Consider the following 16,974-nt stretch of genomic DNA (forward strand, 5'->3'; position numbering starts at 1 on the left):
GGTTTTTCGTTTGAGTCGAATTTTGGTTCGTTGCGCTGGTATTGCGACTATATGTAAGTTTCTGAAGGTGAACCGGCTTCACTGCATTCATGAAGTTACCATAAGGGAACGGTCTAATCACTCTATGAATTAGTATTATGCCCGCAAACTCAAAACCCGCAAACTCGCAACCCGCATGCGAGTTCCAGTGTGGGGCGGCCTTAACACACATGCTACTGTTAAATATGCATCGCACTTTATTGTTTCAGGATGCTTGCAAGTTTAAGGCACACGGAAAACGAAAGAAGCTCCTACCGATCGACTTTGACAATGCGTTACGGATGCGAAACATGGAGGTGAGTATCTCAGTGCATTAATATTCTATGAAAAGCACCCTTATTTGCACTATGTATGCTAGGTGCATATGTATACTAGGTGGAAGATAATTTCGTGAGATGGTTGAAATCAATCATTCGATTATGTTGGACGTGTTTTGAAGTGCTCTATGGTTTTCCATATAGTTTTTGCGCTTCTCTCCCGCCTTATGAGCTGTGGTTAATATCATACGAATCCTAATTGAACCCGCGCACCGACGGGGGTCTGCGCCAACTTAGAACCGGCAGGGTGTGGGGGGGGGGGTTGATCGCCCCCCTGAGATATCGAGAATGGAGCAAGATAGCGACAAGTGGTAAATGGCATGGGGTACGCACGGACAAGGTCTACAAATTTTACTAAGGTCATTTTCAGGTCAGGTCAAAGATGACGTCACAGGGGTCAACAAAGTCAAAATGGCGACGCTAGAAATGAAGTTTTTCTCAAATACCTTTTGAAGTAGCCAAGCTAGGAACAAACTAATGGCATCATCGTGATCCTCTTGTCAATCCGCATCGAATGATATATGTGATGAACTCGAAAGGTCAAGGTCAAAGGTTGACCTCGTTGTCTTTCACGTTGTCTTTCGGGGGAAGGTCATCCCCAGGTGGAGGTAGATCTAATCATGCCATCAACCTAGATGATGAAGTGTCATGTAAAGGAAAACTGAAATGCTGGTATACAAATGCCAATAATCTAAGCAACAAGTTGGATGAGTTTCGGTCATGTTTCGGAGTTTCGGTTGGATGAGTCGCTGTTACCGATCTGTGGAAAGATTTTGGAAAAGGTGGTTACTGAGAGCTTGTTACCCGCCTGCTTACCTGCCCTGCCATCCTCCCAACACGGCTTCCTTCCAAACCGATCCTGCGTCTCCAACCTATCCTGTTTCCTTGATCACTGCTGGTCCTCGATTGCGAGTGGAAGGCAGACTGACGCAGTCTATACTGACTACTCTTCAGCTTTCACAAGCGTGAACCACACCCTACTCCTGCACAAGCTGCATCACTCCTTCGGTATATCTGGTGTCGCCTATGACTGGCTCTGCTCCTATCTCAGGAACCGGACACAGCGAGTAGTCCTCAATGAGAAACGCTCACAGTGGATTCCTGTCCAGTCGGGCGTCCCAGAGGGCAGCATCCTGGGCCCCTTACTGTTTGCGTGCTATGTGGCCGATATACCTCACCACATTGAGACCAACTGCATTGCTTATGCTGATGATCTCAAGCTTTACCACCGCATCAGCAGTCCCGCCGATGTCCTTTCCCTGCAGGCTGACCTTGACCGCCTCCACCTCTGGTCGAACACGTGGAGACTTCGTCTTAACCCATCTAAGTGTAAATTCATTTCTTTTACCCTTCGTACTTCACCTGTTGATGCTGTGTACAACTTGGATGGCCATTCGCTCTAAAGGTGTAGTCAGATCCGTGATCTAGGCGTAATATTAGACTCCAAGCTCACGTTTTGTCATCATGTCGATTACACCATGTCAAAGGCTAATCGGATGCTTGGGCTTCTCATGAGGAGCATGCAGATGCCGGACTGTCCTCGTGCGGCACGCTTCGAGTACAAAGCGATGTTGAGCGTTTTTAACGCGCATGTCAGGTCCGTCCTCCAGTACGGTAGCGTGGTTTGGAGTGGGGCCGCCGTCACCCATCTTGCACGATTGGAACGGCTACAGCACCGCTTCCTTATGTGGCTAGCGGCGAAGACGCAGAGACGCTGTCCCTCTCTAGACTATCGTGCCTTACTGCAGCATTTTAACACTGATTCTATTAAAGCTCGCCTCGTTCATGCCGATATCATGTTATTGTACAGTGTGCTTCACCATCGTATTGACAGTGCTCACCTGGTCTCCATGTTTGGTTTGAGTGTACCGGGGAGGCGCAACCGTCGCACCGGCCTTTTTCACATTCCATTCGGGAGAGTGAACACTGTTAAGAACAGCCTGACCGCGCGCATCCCTCTTGTGTGCAACGAATTCCTGACGCATAGTCCCTCCGTAGACTTTTACCACCCGTCTGCATCATTTCGGAGTGAGGCTTTGATGTACGCCCGTACTCTGGGCAGCTACATTGGCTGATTGAATACCTACGCTACAGCCTCTGTTTTCAGTTTTATGCATGTGTTCGTGCATTTTGTCGTTTGCCTTTTTAGCTATGTGACTGCATCCGTAAGTGGGCTCTTTGTGCCTGTGGATGTCTTGGTGATAATAAACAAAATAAACATGTATTGATGCTTAGAGGCCGGACGTTATAGGTGTCACAGAGGTTTGGATGAAGGAGGAGTTTGTGTTGCAAGGACATCATCCTGCTGTGAGGTATGACAGGATTGAAGGCAAAAAAGGTGGAGGCGTGTTGTTGCACGTCAAGGACAATCTACAGGTAATGGAATGTCCTGTATTAAATGATTCAGCATTTGATGAATCAGTAGGGTGCGTGATTAAATTATCACATGTTGAATCAATTTTAATAGGAGTATGTTATAGATCTCCAACGAGTACAGCTGACAATGACTTTGAATTGAACAAGTTATTCAAGATGGCACAAGCGAGCCACGTGAAGCACATTCAGGTGATGGGAGACTTCAATTATCCCCAGATTGACTGGAAGAGGGGAAGAGTGTCTGGTCCGGCTGGTTCCGGTCAGGTGTCCTTTTTCGAGATGGTCCAAGACCTATACTGGATTCAGTGTGTCGAGTTTGATACACGGTTCAGGATAGGGTGCAATCCGTCGCAACTGGACCTAATCTTCACCAATCAAGAATACAGTATAGATCAGGTGGAAACTAGGGTGCCATTAGGCAAAAGTGACCACCTGGTCCTGACCTGGTGTTACCAATTTAGATCAATGCTTGATGTCTCTGGAACCAACAAGATAGACATAGCCAGGTACAATTTAAAAAAAGGGAGATACGATCGATTCAAAGACAGTCTTGAGGATGTTAACTGGAATGCATATGGAGAGATGGACATCGAAGCCATGTGGAGTGGTTTTTACAATGTCTTGATGAAAGCTATTAATGAACATGTACCCATTTGGAAGAGATGTAATGGCAATCACAACTCACAAGTTAGCACCCTGGTGGACAAAGAAACTGTTAACCTGCGCCCTGATGGGGTCTGCCGAGCAACGCGGTCTGATGGGGGGGGGGGCATTTTGGCCCCCCCCCCCTAAGATCTCGAGAACCACGCAACATAGCGACAAGCGGTAAACGGCGTTGGATAGCCCCAACGAGGAACTACCTTGTGACCCAATTTCATTGACCTCGGTCAAACCGATGACGTCACAGGTCAGGTCAAAGGTCGAATTTTCACCGTTTACAGGCATTTCAAGAAATGCGTTGTAAAATCGAGTAAAATGCATTTCATTGAAAATCATCGATGGGGAAATTTTCTTCAAACACATGTTTTGCTATTTGAGGTCACTGATACCAGGTCAGGTCACAGAGGTCAGGTCACTGGGGGGGTCACGATATGAAAGTGTCGTGTGATACATGTTTTATGGTCCATTTTACATGACAAATGCGATTATGTGGGTCAGGCAGACTTTTGGGCCAGCTTAGGTCACGTTTTGGTCAAGGTCAGGTCAAGGTCAGGTCAAGGTCAGGTCAAATTAGGTCAAATTTCAAAGTTGATATTTTTGCATAAAATGGGTATCGATTCGATGCAGCTCGTCACGGGGAGTTCAATGGTGGTCTCCGTTTTGCGCTACGAGGTCTAGAATTGCTAAAAATTGAGTTCAAAAATTTGACGTCCTCAATTTTTAACAGTTTTTTCGCTATAACTTGGCCAAAAAAAAAGGTATCGATCTAAAATTTGGTATGTATATCGAAGAGCGCAGGGACTATCACATTTATTCCGTTTTTTCGAAAAACTTTTGGAAATTTTTTGAGTTTTTCTAAAAAAAATTATTTTTTTATTTTTTGGGGTCAAAATCCCAAAATTTCGAAAATCCGAGACAGCAGTTTTGTAGCGCCGTCTTTTCTCTACACAACCACATAAAGAACTTTAAAATTGCTTGTTAACTGTAGAATTGGTGAGCGTTTCAAGATGTCATGTTTTTTGCTCATTTTTACTCGAACATGACCTCAGTTTGACCTCAATATCTCCTGACCTGAGGTGACCTCTGACTTGAAATTTTGTTTGAAGGTGTCAAATTGATGCCCGGTAAGGTACCCAAAATTTGGCGGCGCTGCGCGCCGCCGTTTTCTCGCTATTTAAGAAAAACCACAGGGGGGGCCAAAATGGCCCCCCCAGCACTATGAAAATAAGTTGGCAGTACTTGGCAAGAAAGAACCGAAACGAATCCATACATACATTCGAAATCAACTCAAGGTGAAACCAGAAGTAAAAGGTTTAGAGGCTGATCAAGGAAAAATAACTGAAGATGACCAACAGGTAGCTGATACCCTGAACAAGTTCTTCCAATCAGTGTTCACAACCGAAGGTACGGGACCGTTACCCGAGTTTCAGGACCGTGTGGGTCAGGCACGTACCCAGGATTTCGCCCAGGAGGGGGCCACCTGCTTTCGAAGGGGCCCCCCAGGTCACCCGGGGGCCCCCGGGAGTGGGAGTCATGCAGAACCTTTCGATGGTGGTGGTGGGGGGGGGGGGGCATAGTGGGTCCGGTCTCTCCTGCAGACGTAGGTGAGAAAACGCCACGTGTGTGGGAAAACGCAATTCAGTTCTTTACAACCTAATGTAGCTTTGGTTGTGATTTTTCGCGTTCAGCTTCATCAAAGTCAATTAAAACGGTCTCTGTAACGGTCTTAGATTTGAGAAAATGTGGAAAATTGGAAAGTAAAAATATTTTTGCTTGAGGAGTGTGCATGAAACGCACGGCATTTTATGAGCGAGCACCTCAATTAGCTCCGGATAATAGGTATATAATATAATAGTGGGGAATAAATGTCTCATTATCGGAATTCCACTATCTGGCAACTAGCCCTATGTAAACGCGGCTATTATGTTTCACTAGGAATCGAGCGCAATTGTACTTTTAGCCAGAAAATAAATGCTTGGGTAATTCTGGGACACCCTGTATTAATTGGAGGAATAGGACTTAGGAGGAAATGCGATTGCAAATCGACCCACATCCCTGTGTTAGCCAATGACGCCTTTGGGGCCAAGGTTGGGGGATATTCAGTTTAGCCTTTTGTTTTTCTGTGATATCTCTGGCACCGTGAAAGATATTGGCTCCTTCAGATGAGCGCCTACTCCAGTCTCTACTTATATCCAGTAGCCAGAAGCCACTCAGATGATTTGGGATCAATCAGGTGATAAGCGTTCTTTCAGACGACCAGGGCCCCCCAGTCGACCAGGGGTTCCCAGGCGACCAGGTCCCCCAGATGACTAGGGGCCCCAGGCGACCAGGGCCCTCCTGGCGACCAAGGGCCAATGCGATCAGGCCCCCAAAGCGATCAGGGACCCCCAGGCGACCAGGGGGCCCCCATGCGACCAGGCCCCCGGCTACCAGGGGCCCCCTGGGCGACTAGGGACCCCCAGGCGATTAGGGGCCTCATGCGACCAGAGGCCCCCCATGCGACTAGGGCCCCCTAGGCGACTAGGGGCCACAGACTATCAGGGGCCCATACGACCAGGCCCCCGGCTATCAGGGCCCCCTAGGCGACTAGGGGCCCCCAGTCGATCAGGGGCCTCATGCGACCAGGGCCCCCTAGGCGACTAGGGCCACAGGCTATCAGGGGCCCCCATGAGACCAGGCCCCCGGCTACCAGAGGCCCCCTAGGCGACCAGGGGCCCAGGAAACTGGGGGCCCTTGGATGACTGCAGGGGCCCCTCGGGTAACCAGGGCACATAAATGAAACCTTAACATCAATTTTTCTTCCGAGTAAAAGACGATTTATCCAGTGTTTACAAAAATATCCTGGGGCCTGAGGGGCCCCCTGAGCGCCTTTGGCGCTCAGGGGGGGGGGCCATGGCCCCCGTGGCCCCCCCCCCTTGGGTACGTCACTGGTGTGGGTGATGAACTTTCATTAACACGCGCAGTGGAAGGGGGGGCGGATTTCGCCCACCCCTCCTGTTTTTCGCCAATAACTCGCGCCGCAAACATGATATTAAAGTGAAATTTTGGCTACCTGTCCAGAATTGAATTGCGGATCTTCTCGTGCAAGAAATAAGAAAATCCGTTCACAACTTTTCTAGTAACAGCGGTGTAAAGTCAAACATCCTGCCGCCGCGGCGGCGCGGCGGCGCGGCGGCCGGCGCTAGCCGTTACGCGCCGCCTGAATTGTAGACTGTGCCGGGGCGGGACGGTTCCGTCTTTACATCGCGCTCCTTACCGCTGATTATATTCGATTCGCGTAAAATTTTGTGAGAAGACTAAGAAATGTACAGGCAATCTCATGGTCAAAAATTTTTCAAAATCGGCCGGTAACAACTTGAGTTATGAGTGTGTAAACACAAAATTGTGATTGCCGCGTTTCCCGCGTCGGCCGATCCCGCTTCAGCCGGCGATATCTTACTCTTAGCAGGCTTCTAGCTGCCATATTTATTGTTGGATTAACTAGAAATTCACCATACATACTCACAAAGGTATGTTCTTTCGTATAGTGAAAGAAAAAAAAAATCGGCCGGTAACTTTTTGAGTTATCGGCGTGTAAACGCAAAAAAGTCGCTAATATGGCAGATTTGACCACATTTGACCTCATTTGACCTTGAAGATATTGACCTAGGGTCATGAAATTCACACACAACAGAGTTCCCCAAGGCCTTCACCTACCCTCCAAATTTCGTCTTTCTAGCTCCAGTGGGAGCTGAGATCTTAGGGGGGCGACATCCGCCCCCCCCCCTTCCACTGGGCGTAGTACTCGCAACCCTTCCACTGCGCGTGTTAACAGGAATCCAGCTGACAGAAATTGAGGTGCACAACCAACTGCTAAATCTTCAAGAAGGGAAGGCAGCAGGTCCAGATGGTATACCGTCAATCGTCTTGAAAAGATGTGTGGACCAACTTACCAAACCAGTCACCATGCTGTTTAACAGATCCCTACAGTTTGGTATGCTCCCTGTTCCTTCTGCCAGTTGCTGCTAGAATTCAGTGGCGTCGCTAACAGAATCCGGATCCTTGGCTCAGATGTATTCTACTTGATACATTCATCTCGCTTGATTGACCCTTTGATTCGTAACGACGAGTTGCCCTCTACTCTACAGGCTGGCAGGCAGACGAACGTGTTGGCAGGCAGACAACTCATCTGGTAGCACACCAGGCATCATACACTGTAAAAAAAGATTAGCATACCGGTGTGCTAGTCGGATGCTACGGTTCTGGAACAAGAGCCATGAGTGCTTAACATGCACTTAAAATGTTCTACAGTTAGCAGTCTAAGACTCTTAGGTACTTGTCTAAGCTCCGTATGCCCGCACTTCAAGCATTTCCCTGCTTCAAGGGTGCTTGGAATAGCACCAACGTACAGATGGTGCTAATCTAAGCATCAGTTTTAAGCACCATGATCAAACTTAAGAGCTGATGAAAGCACCCAAAATATACTTCATCGATTTTGGCGGGAAGATCGCATCCGTTCGGTGCTTATTGGTTTGCTTTTTCAGCATCTGGGTGCTTACGTCGTACGAAAAAAAGCAGCGAATTCATAAAGCGCGCGGGATTCGCGACGCCATTTGCATTTGTCAAGTCAGTTGTGTGGGAGCGCTCGGCCGGGTTGGTTGGCCCATGTGTGTGCGGTCAGTGATAGAAACAGTGATGGTGATGGTCGTTTGTAGGCTAATAAGGGCATTCGTGAGTGACAATACTGAAGTGGGTGTCGTCCTAACTGCAATCAAGACCGAGTCTGAAGTCTGAAACGGAGCATCAATGGAGGAGCTGCGTGGGAACTTTCCAGCCTTGTCGGAGTGCTGAGGTGGGCTTGCACTGACCTGCTGTCGTGCTATGAGTAATAATGGATGTAATTCCACACCTTTTTAGGGTTGATAAGGCAAAGTTTTATCGATATTTTACCAGATCAAGATAGGCGACAGATAACTGGTGGCTAATGAAATGAACTATAATCTTTACAGTGAAAGAGAGAGTGCAGATGGCATATTTTTTCATTTATTTATTACGGGTGCAGTTGACGGCAGACGTGGCTGTTTAGGGCGGCGGTGGCTGCCTGTATAGCGGCGCCCATATGTTGTGATTTATCAGCTTATGTTATAATGCCAGGGGAGCGGCCCTGTGGCACTGTTCGTAAGGACGTGCTAATATTGTGTTGTTGTTTTTTTTTGTATTTTTTAAGGTGCTTTGTGACTAATAAGTTTACGCTTGCGCTTAAATTAAACTCTACTAATCATCATACGTGATGTCCATTACCATAAATAAACGACAAACAAACAATTAAACGTGTTTGCAGCATGAGGTAAGCATTAATAATCGCAATATTTCTTTCGATTTAGCTCGGCTCCCGGCCTGCGGAGTGCGGCTACGTCCATTGCCGCCACTCTTCAAAATGCGTATAAGTTTTCTCCGCTACGAATAAAAGTCCCGGCCTCCACTGGAATGGAAAAGCGGTGGAAACACGTTATGGTGCTAACATAAGCATCTATCTGCTAAATACGTGCTTACGCTAGCACCATACCACAGTAAGCACCCACTAGGAGCTGAAAATTGAACTCGGCACATTTTTGGGTGCTAGACGCATGCTAGGGTGCTTCGGTGCCAATGTTAGCACCCGAGCTCTTAATGAAGCACTCTCTGGGTGCGTGAATTCAGCACCAAAGCACCGAAACGGTGCTAATGCTAGCACCTATTTAGCACCTATGGCTCTGAACGAAGCACTCTTTGGAGTGTAAGTTAAGCACCAAAATGGTGCTAATGCTAGCATCTAGGGCTCTTAAGTAAGCACCATTTGGGGCATACATTAAGCACCAACAGGGTACTGAAAATTGAACTCTGACTTATGACCCAAAGGGTGCTAATCTTTTTTTACAGTGTAGTCTGCAACAAACGAAATTAGGCTATAATAACCGCTACTTTTCACTTCCTACTTTCCCTAATGAGCCAATAACATTTTGCCCCTCAAGTGACCAGCAGTCAAACATAAGCACATTTTTGGTCATAACAAATCATATAAGCACTTACCGATCACAGATCTAACTTTAATCACATTCAAAGTCCCGAGACCAACACACTCTGACTCATGAAACGTTTACAAGAATTGCGATGCGCCACATTCGACAAACTGCGGGTGCACGGTGGCACGATCAGCTGACTACTCACCACTACACCACATCTTCCTTTCCGATTGGACCAGTAACAGGACATTTCTGCCATAAGTACCCCTTATAATTAGCAAAATTACATTTTCCATATTCACATAACACAAACCTGACAAATTCATACACTTGACCAACACAGCTCACCTCCGCTGCTCTACGAACACCCCCACCGATGGGGAGGGGTATCAGCTGTGCGCTCTCCCCGCAATGATGGCCGCGCCCACGTCTCGGCCAATCAGGGTCGCACTGTGTGACGTCACGGTATCAGCTGTGCGCTCCCCTGGCAATGACGGTCGCGCCCACGTCTCGGCCAATCATGACCGCGCTGTATGACGTCACAGCGCTTACACCATCCTCCTTGAAGGCACCACCTTCAACCAAACACAAACAGAACTTCTTAAAAGTGCGAAGCTCTAAACCTCTTACACATATACCACAGGACACAGGATCTAACTCCCAGATCTACGGTTCACCAATGACCAATCTACTGCTCCGTGAGCTCGTTCTCGCACAGCAGGACCAGTTTAGTCACAGGACGGACAAACTCAGTTTCTCTGGCTCGAACACGAACGGAACGAACTAGCCCGTCGCGTCCCTCGAACGTCTCGAGAACCCTGCCCAGGGGCCAATGGCATCTGGGGAGTCCCTCCTCCGCAACAAGAACAACGTCACCTACACTGAGTGACCTTCTCGGAAACATACACTTCTGTCGGCGCTGCAGTAGCGGGAGGTACTCTTTACGCCACCTTCTCCAGAAGAGCTCTGCGAGATACTGGATCTGTCTCCACCTGCGCTTGCCATACAGGTCCTCTCCTCTGAAGACGCCGGCAGGGACGGGCACCTTGCCACTCAGCAAGAGCAGGTGATTAGGCGTCAACGGTTCCGGATCCCGGACGTCAGATGAGACGTACGTCAGGGGTCTGCTGTTCAGCACGGCTTCCACCTCGCACAACAGAGTACTCAGAGACTCGTCCGTCAGCGTCTGCTGCGACAGAAGCGCATCCAAGACTTTCCGAACTGAACGAATCAAACGCTCCCATACACCTCCGTGATGGGAAGCAGTCGGCGTGTTGAGAGTCCACTCAATCTTCTTCTGCAACAGCGCTTGCTGTATCAGAGAGTCGCTCCGGTCCAGTTCCTCTACTGCTTCCTGGAGCGCTCTTCTTGCACCGACGAAGTTCGTCCCACGATCTGTGCGAATCTTCTTGACTTCTCCCCTTCTTGCGATGAACCTTCTGAGTGCACACATGAAGGAGTCAGTTGATAGAGACGCGGCTACCTCTAGATGTACCGCTCTCGATGACAAACAGGATGACGCCATATCTTTTCTCCTGAGATCGACCCCTCTTGACGAACCATGGGCCGAAGAAGTCGATACCTGTAGAGGTAAATGGCGGTTCATCACTCTTGACACGATCCGGAGGGAGGTCCGCTGGCTTCTGACGCAGGAACGCTCCTTGTCGTCGTCTGCAGCTGAGGCACTGCTTCAGAATCCGTCTCACTGCTGAATTGCCTCGGATGAGCCAATAGCGCTTCCGAAGCTCGGCCAAAACATGCTCGCGTCCCTCATGACCTACTTCTTCGTGAACTTGCTGTACAAGGAGGTCCACCACCTGGCTCCTGTTGGGAAGAATAACCGGATACTTCTGATCATCTGGGATATTGGCATGAGTCAGGCGACCACCCACTTTGAGGATCCCATTCTCCAGGAATGGATCCAGGCTGCTCAGGCTGCTAGACCTCCGCACCTCCACACCTGCCTCTAGTGCCGCATACTCCTCCGGGAACGCATCCTTCTGCACCACCGCCAGAACCGCTCTCTCTGCTTCTTGCAACTCCGGAACGGTGAGAGCCGGTCCGTTCTGTTGTGCCGGTTCGGACCCTTCCTTGCGTCTTCTCAATTTTCTCTTCAGCCGAAGAATCCAAGCCACTGCTCGGATCAGCCGATGCCAGCTGGAGTAGTGACTAAGCAGACTCTCCAACGCATCTCCGTCGGTAGTCACCACCGCCGCTCTCACAGCCACCTTCACTTCTGGGTCTGGACCCAGAGCGTCGCTGAGCACACTTGGCAGGGGTGGCCACTCCTCGCTATCACTCCATAGGAATTCAGGCCCGTCGAACCAGCGGCGATTCCTCACGAACACCTCTGCCGACACACCTCTGGAGGCCTGGTCTGCCGGGTTCTCCCGCGAGGCCACATACCTCCACTGCGATGGTGACGATACGTCCCTGATGACCGCAAGCCGATTACATACAAAGGTATTGAACCTTGTGTGCTCGTTTCTGATATATCGGATCACGGTGGCCGAGTCTGTCCAGAACACAGAGTCGTGTATCTCAATCTCGAAGGCCTGTCGCAACATCAAGTCCACCCGTGCTGCCAGAGTCGCCGCTGTAAGCTCAGCACGTGGTATCGTCATTCCCTTCACTGGGAGAAGCCTTGCCTTCCCGAACACAAACGAACAGTGAATCTGCCCGCCGTCACCGACGAATCTGAGGTACGACACGGTACCGTACCCGTCACTGCTTGCATCCGAAAAGTGGTGCAATTCACATCTTCTCACCTTTCCGAGGTTTTCGGTCTTCACGCACCTGGGGATTCCAACTCTTGAGAGGAGCGGAACACCTTCCAGGAATTCCACCCACAGCCGCCGAATGTCTCCCGATATCTGGTCATCCCAGCCGAGCTGCTGCCGGGTCAGATCCTGCAGCAGAAGCCTGCCCTTCAGAATAACCGGGGCAGCCATTCCAAGGGGATCGTACATGGCTCCAAGCACAGAAAGCAAACCCCTGCGCGTGTAGGGCCGATCTGGAGGAACCGAGACGGCAAATCCGATGTGATCACCATCCACCCTCCACTGGACACCAAGAGCCCTCTCTGTATGTATGTATGTATGTATTGACACCAAAAGCCTTCCACATATGGCGTGGCGATTACGGCTTAGATCCGAGTATAATGGGTAACAATCATGCGGGCAGGGGGAAGAACACTGAGCACTAGACGACAGTCATCCATCGATGGGGGTCGCGACAATAGTCATCTACATATGTACATAAGACAAACAATATATATACATAAGCACAAACAGATCGTCCACCAATTGGCGGCATGCCTTGCCCTCTACTAAACAGACTCGTCAGCGGCGTAGCGGGGATTTGTTAATCAGCGCGGCCCTGGCAGACCGGGCGAAGCTGGCAGGTGGCAACTGCACTACCTGGGGTGGGAGGCTATTCAATAGCGCCGCGGCGCGGTACTCAAAACGCCGTTTTCCGGTTTCAAGCCTCGGTCGGGGAAGATGAAGGAGATGATCCTGTCGTGTGTGCCTGTCTCGAAAATTTTGGTTGGGGACGAACAGTGCAGCGAGGTTCTCGGGCTCTTCATGCTTAATGACCTTTTGCGCGATCGTGAGTGTCAGGTAATCTGACATGGATTTTGGTGATAGCCAGCCAAGTCTGTCGCGCAGGTCCGAGACGTGGTCAAACTTACGCCGTCCGAAGATCACTCTAGCGGCAAAGTTCAAAATTTTCTGGAGTCGGTCAAAATTTTTCTGAGTCCCGTTACCGTACACAGTGAGGCAGTAGTTGATTCGTGATATGACCAGAGATGTAACGAGAACTTTAATGACACCGTCTGGGAGACAATTTCGTGCGTGAGACAGTCCGATTAACAAGCCAGTACACCGACGACTAAGCTCGGACACATGTGCTTCCCAGGACAGGGCGCTGTCAAAGACAACACCCAGATTCCCCACCTGCTCGCATGGCTGCAACACAGAGTCACGAAGAGAGACGCTGAAGTCGGGTACTTTCCGTAAATTTTGTCTGCTGCCAAAAACCATGAGTTGAGTTTTGTTTGCGTTTAGCTTGAGGGCGTGAAGACAGAACCAGTCACTGATTGATGCGAGTGAAGCTTCCATGCGAGAGATAAGCGATCTGAGGTCGTCGGCACGGCCGCTCACTAGAACCTGGGTGTCGTCCGCATATTGGAAAACGGTGGCGTCACCTGCGTATAGTGAGAGGTTGTTCGAAAATATGGTGAAGAGTAACGGTCCCAGGGCAGATCCTTGGAAGACGCCCATATTATTTGGAAGCGGCCGCGACAGTACTCTACCTCCGGCGCCGTTAGATAGGGACACGCTCTGGGTGTGTCCCGTGAGAAAAGCAGAAAACCAAGTGGTCTCGATCCCGTGCATAGCCAGTTTTTGAAGTAGAAGTTTGTGGTCGATGACATCAAAGCATTTGCTCAAATCAAGGAGACACAGCAGTGAAAGTTCTCCCCTATCAGAGGCTGCGAGGATTTGGTCTGTGACGGACAGCAGAGCGGTCTCTGTGGAGTGTCGGGGGCGAAAACCATGCTGCGAGGAGGCAAGGAGACAGTTATTTGAGAGGTAGTGGTAAAGCTGTTGATGTACAAGGCGTTCCACAACCTTCATAATCACTGGGACTAATGAGATTGGTCGAAAGTTGGTGGGATCTGAGGGGCTGCCAGATTTGAAGATTGGGTGGACTGTGGAATGTTTCCAGGAATCGGGGATATCGGAGTTGGTAATACACGTATTGATAATGTAAAGTATGACGCGACCGATAGCTGAGAAGCCGGACTTTAACATTCGGATGCAAATTCCATCAGTCCCACTGGCGCCTGAGTTGCGCATGCCGAAGATAGTGTGACCGAGTTCGCCGAGAGTGACCGCGCGGAGCTGGAAACGACAAGCACCGACCCGGGGGAGGCGAACGTTAAGATCGGTAGTGGTGTTAAGAGACCGGACCTCCGCAGCGATGCGAGGTCCGACAGAGACGAAAAATGAATTTAGTTCATCGGCGGGTAAATTAGGCTGCACACTAGGACCGTCCTTTTTCCCTGCTACAACTGTCCTGATCTGCCGGCAGCACTTCCTTCAGATCGAGATCTTGGACTTGTTTTCCTCTTTCTTCGGCACAGACAGACTCCAACACTTCTCGACGGTTCGCTGTGAACTTGGCGAGCCGGAAACCACCGCGACTACACAACTCTTTAACTTCTCCAATCAACTGGATCGCCTCTGGTACGGTGCTGACACTTCTGAGGCAGTCGTCTACGTACATGTTTTGCAGAATCGTTCGGGAGGCTTGTTCAGAAAACTCACTCCCGAACTCTTGTACCGTCCGTCTCAGCGCGTAGTTGGCGGCACTCGGGCTAGACCTCAACCCGAAAGGATGGACTGTCATCCGCCAGACCTCGACCGGCTGTGACACATCGCCATCCTTCCACCACAAGAATCGCAGGAGATCCCGGTCATGGTGGGGAACAGTCACTTGGTAGAACATCGAGTCTATGTCTCCCATAAACGCAACCTGTTCCTGTCTGAATCTGAGCAGTACCTGAATCAGGGGCGTGGTCAGGTCAGGTCCTTGCAGCACTGAGTCGTTCAAAGACACTCCCTTGAATGAACTCGAACAGTCAAAGACCACGCGTACCTTCCCGGTCTTCTGTCCAAACACACCGTGATGTGGGATGTAACTAACACGCCCGTCGTTCCGGTCTATCTCCTCATCCGGCACTTTTTCGGCATATCCGTTAGCGAACATCTTCTCCATGAACTCCACGTACCGGGCAGAAAACTCTTGGTCCTCTAGCCTTCTCTTGAGACTCCACAGTCTACGATAGACGACTTCTTTGATTGTCGGGCAATGCTGGTTCTTCCTCCTTCAGAGGTATGGGCAGCTCGAAGTGTCCTGCTCTCATCCGACAGCTTTCTTCCATCTTCTTCATCCAAGCATGGTCTTCCACTGACCAACCTCGCTCTTCGGAGGCTAGGTTCTCGTCCAAGGCTCGCTGTAGCTCCACTCTGATCCGGTTTGCTTTGGCCTTCATCTCAGTCATCTTTTGATCCCGAACGGGCCCGTTGATGACCCAACCGAGCCGAGTCTTCACCGCGAATGGACCCTTCTCCAGGCTAGGAACGAAGTCCAATGGTTCCAAAGCCTCAGGCACATTGACACCCACTAGGATCCCGAGGTCAGCGCTGATCTCTTCCGGAACGATGTCCTTCAGCCGTGGCCACCTTTCCACGTCTTCTGGCCTGCACAGTTCTTCTTTTCCCACAGGAATCTTCTCTAAGGCGAACACGACCGGAAGCTGAATCTGGTTGTTCTCTTGCATGTCCGAAACTACGAGGCCCTCCACAACGCTAGACCACACCACCAGTGGTTCCTTGTGCATAGTTGTCACAGTAAGCTTTGTCTTCTCCTTGGGGTTTCCTCCCAGTTTCTCCAAAAGATCGTACGTGCAGAAGGTTGAGCTACTTCCGCTGTCCATGAAGAGATACGTTTCAACCGTCGGTCCCTCCCTGAGCCTGATCTTGACTGGAAGGATCGGCATCTTAAGTGACTTGTCGCTCACTGACGCGACACTGACTCGCTGCTGGTGCTGAAGGTTTGGCCTCCTTCCCGTTTGCTGGTGACGATGTTTCCCCTGCTGGCCCTGCTGGAGCGAACACGTGCAGCACGGTTGCATGTTTACCGCCACATACGGAACACATGAGGCGATTACGGCAGGTACGGGAGAAATGTCCAACATTCAGGCAGCCATAACAGAGGCGGTTCTTACGAATGAACTCCTGTCTTGAGGAGAGCGGCACTTGGGCGAAGCTGGGGCACTTGTCCAAGCTGTGACACTGGTTGCAAAACTTGCACAACTTCTCACTCGACCCGGTTCGGTTGAACCTTACCTTCACTTCCTTTTCCCTTTGCTTGCTGAGCGCCGGTTTCTTGAACATCTGTCTTCCGAATGCTGAGTTGGACGCGACTCTTGCTTCAACCTCCACGAAGCTCACCAGTTCTGAGAAGTTGACGAATCGACCACTCCTCTCCTTGATCTTGTCCACATGTCTTCTCCACCTCTCTTGTACAGAGAACGGCAGCTTCTCTAACAGCTTCCTCAGCGTCTTGGGGTGGTCCAGCTCATGACCTCTCAACAGACTTCCCACCGCGTTTTCGCACGTTCTTTGCTCCAACGCGAAACGATCCAGAGCTGCGACATCATCTGCCTTCACAACAGGTGCGTCCAGAAGTCTAGAGATAAAGGTATCAGCTACCTTTTCCATCTCCCCGTACCTTCTTTCCAGCATCTGTCTCGCCATCTTGTAGCCGTCCTTCTTCATGTGCAGGCAGCTGCGCACGATGTCTCTCGGAGTCCCTGCAGTGAACTGTTCCAAGTAACAGAGTCGGCTTTCCTCGTCCGTGACGACGTCTGCTACTCGGTTATCAAACGCCCTAAGAAACTGATGGAAGCGCGTCACGTCGCCTGAGAAGATCGGAATGTCAGGCCGCGGGAGTATGCTGGCTGTCAACAGCTTCTTCATTACTTCATCTTGGGTTGCTGACCGTGACGTCACACTAGAGTTGGAACTGGAACT

The 16,974-nt window shown here is 50.1% G+C and overlaps 1 protein-coding gene across 9 annotated transcripts in view; it reads left to right on the plus strand.

Annotated features, from left to right (window-relative positions):
- Nucleotides 1-16,974, plus strand: part of LOC122379881 (transcription initiation factor TFIID subunit 6-like) — a 235,198-nt gene that overhangs the window by 75,869 nt on the left and 142,355 nt on the right. For all 9 annotated transcript variants that reach the window (XR_006256248.1, XR_006256247.1, XR_006256245.1 and 6 more), the window contains exon 3: nucleotides 249-335. Coding sequence is in view for 4 of the 9 variants with exons in the window: in XM_043362457.1 (XP_043218392.1) it covers nucleotides 249-335 (87 nt within the window). In the remaining 5 variants the exon portion in view is untranslated. The remainder of the gene's footprint in view (nucleotides 1-248; nucleotides 336-16,974) is intronic.

Source organism: Amphibalanus amphitrite, unplaced genomic scaffold (genome assembly GCF_019059575.1).
Source record: "Amphibalanus amphitrite isolate SeventyFive unplaced genomic scaffold, NRLGWU_Aamphi_draft 000086F_arrow, whole genome shotgun sequence".
In the NCBI taxonomy this organism is placed as follows: domain Eukaryota; kingdom Metazoa; phylum Arthropoda; class Thecostraca; order Balanomorpha; family Balanidae; genus Amphibalanus; species Amphibalanus amphitrite.